At 38.8% G+C, this 19294-nt stretch overlaps 1 protein-coding gene across 1 annotated transcript; it reads right to left on the reverse strand.

Moving 5' to 3' along the window:
• Nucleotides 1-645: 645 nt before the first annotated feature.
• On the reverse strand, nt 646-6264 carry LOC115578599 (major histocompatibility complex class I-related gene protein-like; the record flags this gene model as incomplete). The annotated part of the gene is made up of 5 exons (XM_030411645.1): nt 6249-6264; nt 2591-2857; nt 1916-2194; nt 814-1127; nt 646-723 (listed from the first exon to the last, which is right to left on the reverse strand). Coding segments are annotated over exons 2-5 (927 nt in total), but the record flags the coding sequence as incomplete, so codon positions are not given.
• Nucleotides 6265-19294: the final 13030 nt, after the last annotated feature.

Below are 19294 nucleotides of genomic sequence, written 5' to 3' on the forward strand. Positions count from 1 at the left end.
CCAATCAGAGTCACAGAACATAGAACAGTCCCACATTTTCAATCAGTCCTTTTTTACATGTAACTTCACTGTTATTGCAAGAAGCCATCTTTTACTCTTTTACTGTCTTTTAGTTCATCAAAGCTAAATAAAGTGTCACCAGGAGAGTCACTGAGTGTGTTTGTCATTCAGGTCTCTGGATTCAGCTGCTCAGAGAGCTCTGTGCTGTTGTCAGGAGCTGCAGGTCAGAAACAAACATCCTGTATTGAACTTTTATAAACAATAAATACAGGAAACAGTGTTGAAAAGGTTCATCTGCACAATAATGTGAAAAATGTTTTAATCTAAAACAAGAAGTGTGAGTCAGATCAGCTGAAATAGAACCAAAGTAAGTTTTACTTACAAGGTGGAGGGCTGATGGCTGAAATCAAAACAAGACAAATAATTTCAGTCACAGTTGTAAATGTCAGATTATCTTTAGTCACTTTATTCCTCTCTTCTACTCACTCAGACTGAGTATCTGTTTATACTCAGTCTGTTTAGTGCTGATTGTATTTACTTTCTCTGATGCTTGTTTTAATTTTGCTACCTGAATAAAAGAAATTAAGTCAAAGACTGAAATCAAAATAGTGAAATCTTTCCTTTTTCTCTCTCACCTTTCTTCTTTTTGTAAACGATGAATCCAGCAGCACCGATGAGAATGAGAGCAGGAACAACCAGTGCAGCAGTGACGAGGACGGTCATGTTACTGGGCTTCACTGTTGAACACAAAAATAGTTTATCATTACTGTTTTTGTTGTTGTTCCCATGAACTCCCCTTCAGCACCCTCTGATCTCACTCTTACCCCAGTTGGTTCTGATCCGATCTTTCTCCACTTTGGTGATGATTTCCTCGTTCACACCAGAGAGCTGAAACACACAGTCGTACCTCGTCCAGTCTTCAGGTGTGACTGATGAAAGGTTCAGGTCAACACTCATCTGGAAGGTTCCATCGTGGTTGGGGAGGATCTCTCCGTGGTCCACCTCCTCATGAAGCTCCTCTCCATCTTTCCTCCAGACGAGTGAGGCTCTGTGAGGGTAGAAACCTGTAGCGAGGCAGCTGACTGGAGAGGAGGGAGTCTTCTGGAGGAGAGACACTGAGGGAAGCTCTGGAGAGGAAAGAGAGAGATATTAAAGAGGAGAGAGAGGAAAAGAAATAAGGTAAAAGAAATCTGAAGAAATTACGTCTGAAATCAATAACAGAAGTTGTGAAAGTGCTTTCAAGCAAATGTTGAACAAATGTAGTTGATGCATTTTGTTACAATATTATGTTTGTTGGCACATCACTGCTGCAAACTGTTGATCAGGGGAATAGTGTGAAACCAGCAGCAGGATGTGAATCATGTCATGTGCCTGTGACAGTTTGTAATATTGTCGGCCGACTAAATATTGAGTTTTAAAAAGCAGGAAGACAGTGTTGATGGTGGCCAAGTAATGTGATCCATGTATCCAGACCACAGTGTAATAATGACAGGGTACATAACAACACATCTGCTACACAGCCTCCACATGATCTGTATACAGACAGAGGAGGGAACTACACCACCACTAAAGACACTCACTACAGTCAGAGAAGAACAATGTCTGTCTGTTCTTATGATTCACAGTCAGGTCGTCAATCACAGTGTCAATGTTCAGTGGAACTATTTCTATTGTGAAACACTGAAACTGTAAAATCACTTTCCTTAAACTAACTGTGACATCACAGTCTGAGCTTTGATGGTGAGTGATGTCACCCAAAGATGTCTGTGATTGGTCAGGACTAAAACAAATGTAAGCACTACAAAAAAAGCTGATGTCAGACAGGTTGGATTAATAATACAATGACAGTTCAGTCTGAGCAGCCTATATGAAGATCACTGTGTCTAATAAACTACATCAGGTCAGGTGATCCTACCTGTTCTCAGCAGAACGCTCCTCCCATAATCCACATACTTCTTCAGCTGCTCTGGATAATTCTGAGTAACAGCAGTCTTATAATATTCTCTCATAACTTTATCAGCGTCCCATATCTGTTTGGCAGTGACAGCCTCAGGTCTTAGAGGTATCCATGTAAATGTATTTGGATTAAATTCCAGGAGGTCTTCTCCATCATAACCAAACTTGACAAAACCTTTGACCTCTCCAGTCTCATCATCCCACTCACAGCCATTCAGCCTCTGTAAAACATGAACACCTGAGACAGAGACAGAGACTGTAATTAACACTGATTCACAGATGAAACATTCAGTGGAAAGATGATCTTAAAAACATTGTATATTGTGTGATGATTGCTATTATTTTAGTCGTGTGATCATGAATCAGATTATTATCATTAGTTTGTGTTTAACAGCTTCAGCAACAAGTCTAACTAGCAGCTGATTAATGTTGACATGATGAATGACAGGTAGTGGCTGGACCACTGAAGACAAACTGATATGATGGTTTACTTTACATGAATCTCTATTTCAGGTTATGTGTAAAATGATGTTAGAGTTTGAACTGATTGGTATCTTGAGGCCCTGGGTCACTTTACAACTAAGATGCAGAACAGTAAAAAGATAAACAGGCTATAACATGTTACATACTGTACCTCCACTTTGGTTGAAGAGATCCATCAAATCGTTAGTGAAGGATTTGAAGAAGTTTGGAAAAACATGGAAACATCTTTGTTTGTACCACTCCAACCGCTCAGGATACTTTATGAAGAATGATTTAGCAATGTCATGTTTTACATCCATCTTTGTGTTGCTGTCACAGTACCCCAACAGAAGTTCATCAACTTCCACTGTCCCCACAAATTCTGGGATGTTTGGGATTCCAGTTGATGAAGTAATGAAAAACTTCATGGAGTGTAGCACTGCAGGACAAACAAAGGAGCGTTCAAGAGTTCAAGTTAATGTGCAAATATGATCCAAAGATCCAAAATCATCTAGAGCAGCTGCCCAGAAACAGAACTTGATGAGTCTAGATGTTTATGATGAGCTGCTGGAGTCAGCAGCCTGTTTGCTGTTGTTCAGGATCAAAGCTGAAGTCCTTGAACCAGGCAGCTATTATGTCCTGATGGCAGACGGATATGAGGATGAGTCAAAGTGTGAACTCATAGCTGTTAGTGTGAAATATGTTCACACAGGGAAAATAAAAGAATGGCTGATGAAGTTCATGGAAACAAGTATTTCAGAGAAGATATTACAGGTGATGGAACCACTCCAACTTGACCCATCTCTGTAGGTTGGATTTAATTAGTTGGTGTCTCCACTGTGTCAGGAAACAAGGGAGGTGTGCATGTGATTCTAAAGCAATCTTTCCTCGAGCTGTGAACGTCCACTGTAACTCTCACAGACTGAATTTGGTGTCTCTCAGCACGTTAGCACATTCTTTGATAAAGTGAACAACATGAACAGTTTCATGAGAGACAGCAGCAGACATGCAGGTTTGTGGAAGGGCAAAAAGAGATCCATCCAGGACACCGTGCTCGGAACGTGAGCGATCTGTGGACAATTGGTGGAGCTCTGAATCTGTGCAAAATACTGACATTACTCGATGTATTATTAGAAGAGTTTGCAGAGTGTGTTGAAAGCAGCTTGAATCATTGTTGAATCATTTTGACACACAGGGTTTACAAAGCCCAACATGATCAGTTGTTTGAGTCCATTGACCTAATTGAGGGACTAAAAGAGAGCCATGTTCAGTTTAGAGACAATTCAGAGTGTGATTTTGAACAAGTTATTAAGCTAACAGAACAGCTGATGCAGCTGAATGATGGATTTATCGAGCTGAAGCATGGCGCTTCCATATCGATAAATCCATCATGACTCTCTTTTAGGGTTGTCACGATACTAAAATATTCAACTCGATACCGATACTCTGGAAAATATTCGATACTCAATACCATTTTCGAAACCACAAGGATAAAAAAAGACCCCAAAATTTAAAAGGAATATTTTTATCAACAATAAAAATGCAAAAATAACCTCTGTTACAACATGTAACAAATAACAGAACCACACGTTAAATATTTATAATAAAAAACAGATGAGCAAAAAGAAACTGCAACTATGATAACAAGTTTCAGGTCTGAGGTAGTGCAAAAACTAAATAAATAAACAATAACAATTAGAACAATATTTTGAGGTTGTATGCTGTGCACATCTAAATATTAGGCAAGCCTGATAAAAACTAAATTAACTTAAGTGTTCCTTCCTTGGTTTCCTTGGTATCGATACTTTTGAAAATGAGTATCGTATCCGGATACAACATTTTAGTATCGATACTTTTTAGAGTTTCGATACTTTTGACAACCCTACTCTCTTTTACCGTGCTTTAATTGAATCGGTTTTATTATTCACACTAGCAGCCTGGTTTGGGAACCTCTCTTTGAAAAACAAAAACTCAATTAACCAGATAGTAAAGTGGTCCAGCAGGCTGATTGGTGAGCCACAGCTCAATGTTGAGTCCCTGTACACAAAACTAAAACACATATGTAATTCAATTTTAAAGGACAGTTCCCACCAATGCATGATGACTTTCAGTTTCTCCCCTCTGGGTGCAGGTTTAAAATCCCCAAGTGCAAAACAAAAAGACACAAAAACAGCTTTGTCCCTGCAGCTCTTACCCTGAAGAATAAGTAATTACTTTACATTGCACAAATGATTGATTATTGCTGTTTTTACTTACTTTTTACTGTTTTTACTTATTTACTTATTTTAAAGCAACAAGTGTGTGAAATAATGATGACACGACTCAAACACATCTGGAATGATATCCTGACAGACAGCTGACAGAGCTGGACTCTTGTTTCCAGGAGGATCAGTACAGTCCAAGACATTTACACAGAAGGACTCTCTGTGGACCCGTGTGATCACTATCTCGTCTCGGTTGAGATGCGTTGTTTGTAGGTTGTAGTTTAAGGAATGAGGAATGAGAGATCGACAGTGATAGGACGAGAGAGTGCGAGCCTCTTTGCTGCAGGTTTTCTCACAGGAGACCAGTTGGGACGTGTCTGCTGCTGCCCAAGGTAGATATATTAAATCAAGCTGTGGCCAATTCTCTGCTATGTGCACCACTAAAATGAGTGTCAGGACCAACAAAACCCAAACAGCACTGTCACAGCTCTTTGTATCTGAAGCATCTCCTGAAGCTGATACAGGAAGTTTCTTAATCACTTCTTTGATGGGACATGTCCTTCTGTTCAGATTATATTTAATCTCTGGCTGAATTTACATTATTACAAATGAATCACACAACATACAATGGACTGATTTCCTGGTTAAATGTCAGTCTCTGATGTGGGCGTGTCCTCATGTGGACTGGCCTCAATAGAAGGCTGTGTGATGCATAAACACTGACTGATTTAAATATGAATCAATATAAATGCATTGCCCTAAATGTGAAGAAAACACACAACTATCATATGTTATTAAATAATGATTCATCACTCTGAAGAACTGCATCCTTCAGTACTAATGAATTAACAGTTAAAATGTTAAAAATTAATAATGTTTTACTAAATATATTTTTCTCAGATGTGTAAAGAGGCTGTTTGTGTGACTACTTTTCATATATAAGACAGCTGACAATCATTTTAGACAATTCTGAGGGAATATTATCAACATCAATATATCATCAATAGACATTAATACAATCAGGAAATAGTTCAATATAACATTGATAGCATCATTCATGATTTCATCAAAAACAGCTGAGCTGATCAATACTGAAGCTACAGTGACTGTAATGAATACAAAGGGATGTGTTCCATGTGTGACTTCAGTCTGATGTTTGCTCTGTCATGCAGCATGTTAACACCTTCTCTGCTGTTTGGTTTTGTCTTCATCACTTTGTGCAGTAAAGTGGTTAATGAACAGTGTTGTGTGCTGTAGAGACGATGTGCTGCTCTTTCTGTGGGTGCAAATATGTTTTAGTCTGAATCAGGATGTAACAGACAGGTTTTAGTTGTGTCAGCCTTTATAGACTGAGCTCTTCTGGTTGTATCATGTTGTACAGGCAATGTTTTGTTCTTATTGTCTTTGTGATACAGGATGTTGCAAAGTTGAATTGTTGCAGTTTGTCCTTTTTTGCTGTTTCTAAAATTTTCCTTCTTTGTTCTGGAAAAAGATGGCCCACATCATTCTGCACTGACCCACCAGAAGTACAGTTTCTGCTGCTCCACTGAAAAAGAAACTTAACTCGGAGAGAGTCGAGTGGACTGTGAAGTTTAAAGAGTTTAAAGGTTTAAAATGTGATCTTACCTGGTGATGAAACTTGACAGAAGAGAAGCAACAACAATAACGTTCTCATCTTGATTTGATGAAGACGAGTGAGTGAAGGACCGAGCTGGATCAGCTGTTCACTGTTGTTTGTCCTGGCAGAGGGAGGAGAGAGAGTTTCTGTCCTGAGAAGAAAAATAGTCCAAACTGCCTACAAGTGATCCAGTCCTCACCAACATCCCTCACATATCTTATTATCTTAAGACAGAGCCGATCGCAGAGCCCGGGAAACAGCATTTCCAGTGAACTCACTCATTTCGTTTTTCATTTAACTATGGCGATATCAAAACAGATGTGAGTCAGAGATTGGGTCCCACTGAGAAAATTTGTGTTGTTTGAGCCTGTCTGTGAGTTCCAGTGAGTGACACTTAATAGTGAGACTTGCATTCATGCTGGTATCTTTTAAAAGTGAATTATCTATAAATCACTCTCATGAATGAACCGTACATCAATAATTATCTAATTTTACACATTAACCAAGATGATAAAGATACAGAAAAATATCATACTGTCAATATTTTAGAGACTCCTCAGTTTCGCACTAATCATGTTTTAGAGAAGCTTGTGTCAAGTGAAGCTCCTCCACAGGTCACACCTGGTTTTGTGGTTAAACTGTGTGATGGTAGAATCAGCTGAATTGAGACACTTTTTGGTGAATGATTCTAAAGACCATCTAATAATCTCTGCATGAGATCTAATGATACTTTATTCATTACTATGGGTCTCTTGAATATTCATTGAATGTAAAAAATATGTCAAAGTCATTCCTGTATAGTTTATTTACATTTTATGGTTTAACATAACATAGCATAACACAAGACTTAGACATAAAACAATACAAACACAACAATAACAGTACATGTGTCAGGGGAGCACAAATCAATTACATTTCAAAAAGGTATTCATTTATTTCTTGGTGAGTAATCAGAGTTTCATTCTTCTCAAGGAAGGGGGGGGGGGGGGAAGGAAAATACAGAGCCTAATGCTTTTTTATTGTCTTTCCTCTACATATTCTCGACCAGAAGTCCATAAATCGTTTAGACCATTATCCCTGTAGGATTCCAGCAGGGGCATGGCTGCTTGCTCCATCGTTATCAGATCTATAAAATCCTTTAGCCAGTGATCTAAACAAAAACAGTTTGGTTTTCTTATTTTCCAGTTCATCAGAATGATCCTTTTTACAGAAAGAAAAGCCAATGATAACAGGTACTGCAATACTTTGGATTCCACTCCGTCCAGTTTCAGGCCCAACAGACACACTTCTGGGCAAATAGATACATCCACACTTAGGATTGAGCATAGAATATTTTGCACTCCGGCCCAGAATTGTTTTATTTGTGGACATTGCCATAACAAATGTATCAGAGATCCTCTCTCTCCACAGTGCCAACATAAATCAGATGTATCTGGGTTCATTTTATGTAGCCTCAGTGGTGTTATATATGCTCGGTGCAAAATTTTCATCTGTATAAGTTTGTACCTAATACATTTTGATAAGTAATTAGTACGTTGCATTATATTTCCCCATTGCTCTGTTGTTAGGGTTTTCCCCAAGTCCTGTTCCCACTGTGCTTTAGTTTTATCCAAAATGTTACAAGAAGAGGTATGAATAAACCTATATAATTTAGATACTGTGCCTTGATTTTTTATGATTTCTTTCAGTTTATTATCTGTTTCCTCATCTGAAGCCAGTGATATTCCTTTTGTTACATATTCCTCCAGAATTGATTTGATCTATACTGTAAGAAAACATTATCATTAAGTGCAAATATGTTTTTGAATACAGGGAAACTTATTATTTTATTCTGCTTTACAATCTGACCCAGATTCCGGATGTATAGAATAGGTATAGTTGACCTTGTTCGACTGGGCACCAGTGTTACACCCTGTTCAACAACATCAGTACATTCCAACTGTTTTTATTCAATGAGCCAGTTATCAACAGGTCAGAAAGACGCTTTCTATAGAATTATGGTGCAATTACCATGTAGATGTTAGTGAAGGATGAACACCAAACAGTCATGAATCATACAAAAAAGGGTGATATTGATTATTTAGAGTACTAGTGCAGTGCCCGTAAGAAAAATGTATTCCTATAGAAAAGTGGGAGGTTAAGCAGCAGCTTTTTCATGGATGGCCAAATGAGACTGTGTTTGAAGGTGGGACATCAGGGATATTTAGGTTTGTTGTGAAATCCGATATTCTAGGGTGTAATCGGCCGTTTTTGACTATTCTTGATTTTGCCATTATATTTCCCCTTAAAAACTATTTACTTGGTGTCATTATTTTTTTAGCACAACCTCACATGTGACTGTGCAGTTACTTTTTTATTTTGACATACTGTATTAACACAATGGACCTAAAATCACAAAACAATAAACATAAATCAGAGTAGAAAAAGTTAAAAATTTTTACTGTGAAAACCACAAATATGTTTAACAAACCTTTTTTTATTACTTATAATGCAAATATAAATTGTTGTTTGCTAAATATGTGCATACACCTTAAAAATGTACAGTTACATGTTACTATTTACATTTAAATGCAGGCAATGCTCATTCAGCCGTCTCCTAATTGTTTTGACTCATTAAACAAATCTGATTCCACTTTGTTGTCCGCGCGTCTCTGGATCTCCTCAGACACGAACAGACTCGGTCCGGGCTCGTTTAGTGTAATTTATCCACAACAGTCAGTTTAGATGCACAGAACGGGAGCGAACCGCTGGCTATATGTCCGGTTTTGGACGTGCCGGTGAGTCCGGTCCGTTGCCTCGATCGGGAGGTGGGCCGTGTAGCTAGCGGCTAGCTAGCTAATGTAATTTATCCACAACAGTTAGTTTAGATGCACAGAACGGGAGCAAACCGCTGGCTATATACCGCTCCAGCTCGCTCCGCTGCAGGTACAAAGCACCCGTGTGTCCGTTGAATCAGGAGGTGGGGGGTCATGGTGTGCTCTGCAGTGATTGGCTCTGGTGCGCAAGTGACTGTAGTGGCTCCGGTGGACAATGCTCGTGGAATTTGTAAAGCATTTATGAATTAATTTATTAACGGTATCATTGTAGTCCAAACTAATGCGAAATAGCACACCCTTGAACCACGCAGCAGCCATGTTGAAACTCTCAGGTCAGTCTGATCCTGATCCGCAGAGATATTTGAGGAACACACACACACACAGACAGACAGACAGAGATCCCTTGTATTATAGATAGATTATCATAGCCACATTAAATAATTTTCTCTCAGGGTTCTTCTGTATTCAAGTCATTTCTATTATTGTTGCTTGTACATTTCACCTGTGTTAACGGTCAGCTCAGAGCTTTTGACAGTGTTAGCCTCACAATGTTGTATTTAAAAAAAAATCAAAAAAGTCATTTTTTACTAAATTTACATGCAACCAATTTTTCTGACTTGTTTTTGCTTTGTTGAAATGTTAAAGTTGATTTGTATGCATGCAGGACACAAACAACTTGCAGACGTTGGCCTGGTGAATAGAACGTCTTTCCATCTATACTTAATTTAGTGTACGATTTTATGAAGAAACGCTTCTACCCAAATGATGTTCTCATTTGTTTATTAGCTGTTGGTATTCAAATAGTATCCAGAGATGATGATTATTGACACACTTTACAGGGCTCATGGCGAGGGTTAGCAATTCTTTAAAATGTCTGTAAATGAGGTGAAAATACAGATTTTAGGATTTTGGAACAAAATCTATTTCTGTTTTAAATAAAAACATTTAGTTTCAAACTTTAGAATGGAGTGTCCTCTGATGTCCTTTGATGTCCATTGCTGTTGAAGAATGTTCCAACACTAAGCAGTACTCGGTGGTTATAGCTGTGAACATTTTAAATGACTATTTCTAACAAACTCAGAGACATGAGGAGCCACGAGAGCAACAAGTAGCTGAGCCAAGCTAGCAGCAGCCAAGAGGAGCAGCTGGAAGACACAAGAGTGGACGAGTTGCACCATTTACAGGGAAAATTAGGAAGATCACAACAGACATTCAAATATGTCATAGAGTGTCGTCAGACTGAGAGAGAGAATTTGATTCACAGGGAAAAGAGACTTCTTGAAAATGTCCAACAGCTTGAACGACTGATTCAGGAGAACAAGGATAAACTCAGACTGGAGTTGATGGCTCAATCCAACATGGGTTTACAGCTCAAGAGCACGTTCAGCTGCTATGACGGACTGCTTCACCTCTATGACTCAGACAACCAGGAGACTGCAGAGCTCAAAGCTGAATGTGTCCACCTGAAAGACATCGTCAAGGACGACAATGAGACGATTGAGGAGGAATTACAGGCCATGGTGAGCGAGAGCAGAACCCTGACAGCACACCTGAAAAAACTTGAGAGGTTTGATGAGTCGATGATTTTGTTGAAGGAGAGTCTGGTGATGAGACTTAGAGCTCTGATAGCAGAGGAGGAGCAGAGAGTCGCTGAAGACGAGAACACAACGATACATGTCCTTCAATCAGAGACACAGCCGGTGAGAAGAACCAGTAGTTTGAGATCATTGTGGAAAAGATTCACCGAGCTCTTCAAAACCTGACGAGTGGAGGACAGTGCCTCTGATGATGCTGTCGCAGCTGATAACTACGACTCAGTGGTTATAACTGTCACCTGAGTGGAGCGACCATGTTCTCTGGGTTTCTGTACAGGTTTTCTCTGCCTGCTCCAGTTCACCCACTAGCATTCTCTGTAAAAGAAAACATAAATAAATAACAAGAAGCAATGTCCATGCTTGATCTTCCAATTTCTGGCCCCGCCAACAACCATTCCCTTCCTCCGCGTCGACTCCACCTTCAACTACTCCTGTGGATGGAGCAAGAACATGGTGCCTCTTCTGCTCCTTATGGAACAGCATCTTGTTTCTTTTAGGACGACCAACTCTCCATAGTCAACAGAGAGGAAAAAATGTATTCAGGTGAAGTTATTCTAAAAATGTAAAGTGTACAAGTATTTATTTTTTAAACACAATTATCAGGTGAATTAACATGATCTTGGTCTCAGTGGATAGTTGTGATAGAATGTGTCCCCATGTACATTTGTATCACCACCTATAACTTATTTTACATCAGACACTTGAAAGTGAATCAGGCTCCACAATACAAGTGTCACAGCCCTGTTTGTAATACTGTATATAATACCACTAAACAGCCGTTAGATGGCAGCAAAGACATGTATGAAATAGAGGCTGAGAGTTTCACAGCTGCCCGACCCAAAGCTCTGGTATTTGTTTCTTTTTACCATGTCATTATTTGTGCTTACTTATTTATTTGTGCTTACTTTTCTACTTTGTCTTCTTACTGTGCAATAACTAAATTTCTCCTCTAGTGATCAATAAAGGATTATCTTGTTTGATCTCTTATAAAACCACATCTACACAATCCTGATGAAGGTTAAGATGAGTTTTTCAGAATTACTTCCTCATAATCTGAAAAATAACTTTTATGTTGACTTCCTCTTTTTCCTCCATGTCTTGTGATTGTTATATTGAAAGATGTGAGATTTCTCAGGACTTTATCACAAAGCTACTTTACTTTACTGTGAGAAAGTAACTTTTGCAAGGATTTTCTTTCAAATTCTGGAATTAAGTTGGAAACAATATGGCTCTCTATCTTATAATATCCATGTTGTTCACCTGGAGGTGTGAATAGTTCATGTCACAGAATTTATAGTTTTGCCGTCTCATTTGAAGTCATCCTGATTGTGTTTGTAAATCACGTGTCTTCATTCAGTCTCTCAGAGCTGTTGTCAGGAGCTGTAAGGACAAACACACTGTTAGTCCATTTATCCTGCACTGACACGCCTTTAAGAAACAACTACTACCTGTTGACATTTGTTTTCTCTGTCTCTCTAAAAACCTGCTTAACCTGCTTCTACTTTGAGTTCACCTTCTCTTGTGTCTATTAGAGAATGGGATTGGAAGGATTAGAAAGTGTTTCAAGTTGTCATCATCTGACTTCAACCAAAGTTTAAAATCTGACTTTGTCAGACTTATCTCGTGCACAAACAAGCTTCTAGTCAGGGATCAAACTGAACGGAGTGTTATTGATAATGTACATCAGCGGTCCTCAATAGGCGGCCCCCGGGCCGCATCCGGCCCGCCGGCCTCCTGTTTGTGGCCCCCGAACTGTTATTCCTTCACCATGTGTTCTGGTTGGGTCAGCACGTGTACACCGGGACTTGTCTCCATGCCAACGATACACAGAAAGCTGGGTCACTCACTGCTGCGAGCGCAACTTTTAAGTTTCACTTTCGTTTTCAGAACAGTTCGCATATTCACATTTTGCCGGTGGTAAGAGATTGAAAATGGCATGTTCCGAGTAAACTGCTACAACAAAGCGGACAGTGAAAATCGGCAACTCAGAGAAATTGGAATTTAAAATTTGCTTCCATTCTCCCTCCAACCAGGACAAGGTCCAGCTATCTGATAGTGCAGCGTTGATAAGAACTTACCCTACATAATTTAACATTTAAGCTAGTCTCATCATGTAATTTAAGTTGGAGTGTCATGGACGGGGAGTTTCTCCCGGCAAACACCCTTTCACTCACGGTGCCAAAATTTTTATCATCCTTGTTAAAACTCAACACCATTTAATCACAGAACAAATGACATGAATTAACCCACGACCATCTTGCATATCATCATATTCACAAACACATTCATGAACCATAATTACATTAACACCAACAGAATACCCAATATCCATTGCGCCACAGTCCACAAGAGGCGTTACAATATGCCAGGAAAAGCTGTGATGAAGATTTCCAATTTGAAACAGCATTATGAGACGAAGCATAGGAATTTTGAAGAGACATTTCCTCAAAATTCAGAGATAAGCACAACACAAATAAATGCACTGAAATCGTCATATCAAGCTGCAAGCAGGATTCTTGACACATAGTGAGATCCGGCTGGTGACAGCGGGTGGTCGGGGGCCGCTGCTTGCCTGAATCGATTCAGAGGATTTTATGAATCGATATTTAATTGGGAAAATTTTTTTTGCAATGCATTGATGAATCGATATTTTTACCCACCCCTAATTCTCAGATGCAGAAATAATAAAAGAATACATGACTGAAGTGATGGACACAATGTTTGAAGGCAAACAAAAAGAGGAAATAATCAACTATGTATTTTAATTTATGTTAAAATGGGAATTACATTTTATTTTAGTTTGTATTTTGTTGTTTAGAATGAAAAGGACATTTTGTTTTGAATATTACGGTATTATTGAATGTGGCCTGACCGACCTCAATACATGGACCTTTGAGTCATTGAAAAAAATCTTTGTGGCCCTTTAAGATTTGTATTTGATTACCCCTGATGTACAGTATTATATTGTAACTGTGCTTACATGTTTTTTTTTTTTCTCTTCAGTTGTTACCTCTGTATATGTAATTTCATTATTGTTGAATGTTGCTCGTACATTTAATGTTTCTTTTACTCTCAACTCGGGTAGGTAAGGGGTAAGTGAAAGGTAAGTGAGCATGTTTCATCATGTATTTCACATCATTTTTTTCACCTTCTTTCTAAACAGATCCTCTGATCACCTCGCAGGCAAAGAACAACAGATTTGTTCTGACATGCTGAAATTTCTGAGTGCAACACCACTATTATAAACACAGATCTCAGGTCTGTCACAGTCTGTCAGATGTAATGTGGGTGCTAACTACAAACAAAAGTCATCACGTCAGAACAATGTTGTGTGTTGAAAACTTGCACGTTAAAGTAAATGTGTATACAACACTGTGATCCAACACTCTCACTGAAGTTACATCGTGCAGAAACAAGTGACAGAGACACATTCATCTGTTACAAGACACTGTACCATCAAACTGATTCTGAAGCTGTTCTTTTAAGGTGAACAAGTTCAGTTCAAACAACGTCAGTGCTCATGCTAAGCTAAGCTAACCTTGTCTGGGAGCTAACTCTGCTCAGAATGAACATTGATATCAATCTTCTCACCCAAATCCTCTGTGAGAATACTGAATGTTCAGGTAATATAATTATTGCAGCTACAGTCACAAAGGAGTATGTGGATGAAGAAAAAGAGACAAACTTTTTAACTTTGAGGATTTTATTGAATAAACAAACATCAGCACAGAAAGAAAGAACAATACATTTGACTTTGACATTCATTCATGTTCATCCCTGTAAAGGATTTCAGTATATTTAGATAAACATCCTCCACTCTGCTCACCCAGGAGGAACAGTCACCCTGAGGTCATGCTCGGGGTCAAAGGCTTCTGTGTGTGCAGAGCTTCCTTTTCCTCTTCCTACACCAGATCTTGTTGGTAGTGGAACAAACGGTTGTATTAAGCAGCTGGTCAGATCAGGTGCTGCCTCCCAAACAGGCCACATTCTGTTCCTCCAACATCCAACCTTCACTATATCTCAGAAGAGAGACGCACTGGCTCAAACTCCATATTCTCCAACAATGACAACATGACTCAGGTAAGCACATTTCCACAGAGTATTCTGTGGAAGGTTAAATAATCACAGACAGGAAGTTTGTTTCTGCAGAACTGGCACAGAACAACGTGGTTACCACATGTACTGTTGAACCTGTTCTCCTCCATCGAGCTTCATTAAATACTTCAGTGTAAGCAATCACGTCTCCTGAATCTCCTTCCTCACCTGGTTAATCAGATGAACAGAAGTTCATCAACAATCAATACACTGTAAAATGTGCCAACAGTTGGTTTCACAGTATTCATGTTGAATGATGTTTGGACCATCATTGAACTGCAGTGGGTATCAGACTGGTCCACTACAAATGTACTGAGCCCTCTGACAGGAGACACTATTCTCTAACCCTGACCTCAACATCTTTAAGCTGCCTTTAAATCCTTCACTCAGCCAAACAGACAACAAACAGCAGAAACTCTGCAGTGTGACCGATGATATCTACACTGGAACTGCTCAATTGAAACTACTTTGATCGATTCAGTCCTTAATTTATTCAGGGAAGGTTGATTGAGGGCAAGCTCTCTTTTCCAATGACAAATCACTGTTTAAGCTGAGTGACTGAAATCCTCGTCATCCTATTCAAAGGCTGCAACAGGCGAATTCATCGAACCGGGGTGAAGTTAGTTTCAGGTTGGATATTCAGTGGATATTCACTCGAGTCCAGCAGTGACTTTACTGAGGTTCACCTAGTGTGAGCAGCAGGAGGACGGTCAGCTCACCTGATTTAGGGACCGTCTTTAAATTACTTAGCAAAAATATATTAATACAAAATAACTGCATGTGTCATGTGACCCAGTGACTCCAATCCAGCAGCAGATTATATCAGTAAACTAGATGAATAAGACACAGCTCTTTTTACTGTATTTTAGTGCTTCCTCTATTATATATGAATATTAATATGCAGAAATTACAATTTTTTTCTCAACAGCTTTCCAGTCATGTGACCCACTGATTTCTGAAACAGATTCTGTTTCCATAAAAAACATATGATAATAAAGAAAATAATGGTAAAAAGGTTCTCTAATGCTCAAGAGGTTAACATATTTTCAAGCAGCAACTTTTACACTATTTTGTTTTATGTCTTAGTTTCTGATTCTGAAATTCTGAAAAGAGTTTTTTTTTTTTTTTTTAAATCTAACCAGTAGTCACCATTTAAAGGGTTATTTTTCTAAATGTTCTTATGGGGGGCATAGTCCCGGACCCCCTAGTGTTGCTAGGTTACGACTCAGAGCACCACTGCTCCAAAACAATCTAGGGGAAACACTGCAATATATTCATAAATCACAATTACATTCAGACTGCAGAACACTGAACTAAAGGCATTTGCAAATATCTAAAGAAATGAGACGATCTAGTTCAAGAGCACGCTGTAAGTCATTCCACTTCTGAGGGCCATAGACCTGAAAAGCAGTCTTCCCCAATTCGGTCCTTACAGTGGGAATGTTTAAAATCAAGGCCACTTGTGAAAGAGTGTGCAAGTTACAAGTTCTAAAAGAGATTAAACCTGTAAGATAGACAGGTAAAACATGCAGCAGGGCCTTTTTAGATAAAAATCATGCAGTGCTGTTCCCTCCTTACAGATAAAGATGGCCATCCAATTTTGCCATAAAGAACACAGTGATGAGTTCTGAACCCATCACCTGTAATAAAAGTGCAGAATGATAGACTGCATCAAGGGGCTTCAAAGTTGACAGAGCAGCATGCATGTAGATGAAATCAGCATAATCTAGAACAGGTAAAAAAGTGGCCTGGACAAGTTTTTTTCAACAATTTAAAGTAAAACAAGCTTTGTTGCGATACTATTTGCAATTCCAATACTTAAATCCTTAATATAAGTAGTAAATTAATGGGGCCGAAAATGGATCCTTGAGGAACCCCTTTTAATACACTTACAAAATCTGTCTGATAATGTTTGAACCAATTATGGGTTTCCTGTCAAAACCAATGGTTTCAAGGCGCTTTAAAAGTAACGAGTGGTCCACTGTGTCAAATGCCTTAAATGGGTCAACAAAAAGAGCAGCACAGACCAGTTCATTATCGAAAGCACGGACAATATCATTGACAACTATAGCTGTTGCTGTTGTGTGTATTAAAGTAGATAAAAAACATTTTCAATTGACTATTAACAAGTCTTTCTAATAGTTTAAGCCAAACAAGGCAGTTTAGAGACTTTCCACAAAGTTGGAATAATTCCAGTTATTAAAGTTGAATTAAAAATATGCGCAAAGCATCAGTTATAACGAGCAGCTAGTAGTAAAAGTTGTGTATCCAACTGATCAGCACCAGTAGACTTTAAGGACCAATGCCACACTGGGCTTCAAATACTCTGTGACCAAAGAAGGGGAAGTTTGTTGCACAATCCAAATCTCATGATTCATCATCTTATCACTCATCTTTTTCAATGTGCTTCCCCATGACAGCACCTGAGAAAGATTGTGTTTGAGTCTACCGAACCATGAAGCCAGAGATCTTAATCCTCACCCCCACTGATGCACAGAGCGATGTTTGCTGTTTATTCAAGATATATTGATATTGAACATGTCATTTGTCCAAATTTCTACAAACTTGACACTGCACTTCTGTCAGTCCTCAGCAAAAAACCTGCCAAGAGTGAAGTAGATGATGTGAATAACATATAGCCTACATACAGACAGACAGACAGACAGACATACAGAGATTGGTGGCTCTACAGTTAGATGAACGTAATGTAACAAACATGGCTATGGTTGATGCACACCACAGTCAAACTAGCATGTTGCATTAGGAAATGTTGTCTGCACTTCGTTTGCTATTCTCCTGCAACAGCTTGCTGATAGTTTTAGCAAGGGGTAGACAACCATGATCTCTGTTCTTCTTTTTTTTTTACATGTATAGCTGAGGTGATTCAACATGGCAGACTCTCATGACTGCTGTCCAATGTGCTGATCCTGGAGCTGTCCGGGGAACCCGTCATCAACAGTATGTGTTGAGTAAGTGTTCCAGATCAGATGACGACCTCTGTCAGTCTCACATCAGCTGTTTATATTAGTGTTAAACTGCTTGACCTCATTCGACTGGGCACTAGTGTTACACCCTGTTCAGCAACGTCAGTACATTCCAGATGTTCAGCCAGATAACAGGTCAGAAGGACGCAGACTTTTCACTGGAGATTTAATTTGTTCATCATTACTGATTTCAGTCTCTTTCTCTGTCTCAGGTGTCCACATTTTACAGAGTACCAGTCTATAGTGTAAAGAAAAGCTTTAACATGAACGCCTTTTCATTCAACTTTTATTTAAATCCTTCAGGGAAAGCCTTCATATTGAGTGATCTCAAGAGCACAAACACAAAAAAACAAGTGCAAAAATGTGATAACAAACAAAAACAACAAACATGATCACAGAGTTAATAAACAGAATGGGTACATTAAAATGATAACAGATAAGAAGCAATATGAGAGAATACAAATAGATAGGGAAAAAAAGTGCTGAAAATGATCAGAAACTGCATCAAATGAACATGAAAAACCACAAAATAAAACAGAAAGTGCTTAAAAGATACACGATAAACAACCATACAGGACAGCACGCAGTTAAAAACAGCTACACTCAAATGCAGAGTAGTTTTTAATCATTGTCCTAAACTCAACTATAGGTAAAACTGCATCAAGTTTAAATGTACATTGTAAAATGTTCCAAGTTAAAGGTGCCATCCAACTTTTTCATACAGAATACAATGATGAATGGAATAACAGTCACCAGTCATGAATCTGAGAGCAGAGTGATAAACCGAGTCCAGTGAAGTAAGAGGCATGTCTTTAGAGAATATCATGAATTTGTTTTTGTTTGCATTGAGGACTAATTTCAGTTTAAAAAGAGAATCTTGCAGTTTGTCAAAAGCAGCAAAAGTATCATCAGCATAGAGATGGCCCTAACTGTAACCCAGAAATTATATTACTGTCAGTGAACTCATTTAAATATTGTATATAATGACTGTGAAGAACTTAATATCTAAATGTTATTATCTTAATTAGAGACAAACACATGTAAAGGAACAATATTAAGCAACATTGATTACAATCATTTAAATTCTTACAATTAAATCAAGCAGACATATTTCTAAAAGTCATGTTGAGACAACTTAAGTGCTTCATCTGGAGACGATGGTCCACCTCCTCATGAAGCTCCTCTCCATCTTTCCTCCAGACGAGTGAGGCTCTGTGAGGGTAGAAACCTGTAGCGAGGCAGCTGACTGGAGAGGAGGGAGTCTTCTGGAGGAGAGACACTGAGGGAAGATCTGGAGAGAGATCAATGAAACTATTTCTAGTTTTAACAGAGTATCTACAGTGGACGTCAATGTCTGCACATTATGGCCCTCATTTATCAAACGTGCGTACGACCATTTCCACGCAAACTTCGGCATTTATCAATTTGGACGTGAGCGGAGCTACGATCAGATCTCACGTCAGGTCTGAGATCGTGTACACAAATTTGAGTCTGTGGATTTGCGGTGCAGCGCAGCAAAACCTGTCAGAGTCTGAAAATAACAAACCTCAGCGGTCATTAAAGG

Source organism: Sparus aurata, chromosome 3, assembly GCF_900880675.1.
Source record: "Sparus aurata chromosome 3, fSpaAur1.1, whole genome shotgun sequence".
Lineage (NCBI taxonomy): Eukaryota > Metazoa > Chordata > Actinopteri > Spariformes > Sparidae > Sparus > Sparus aurata.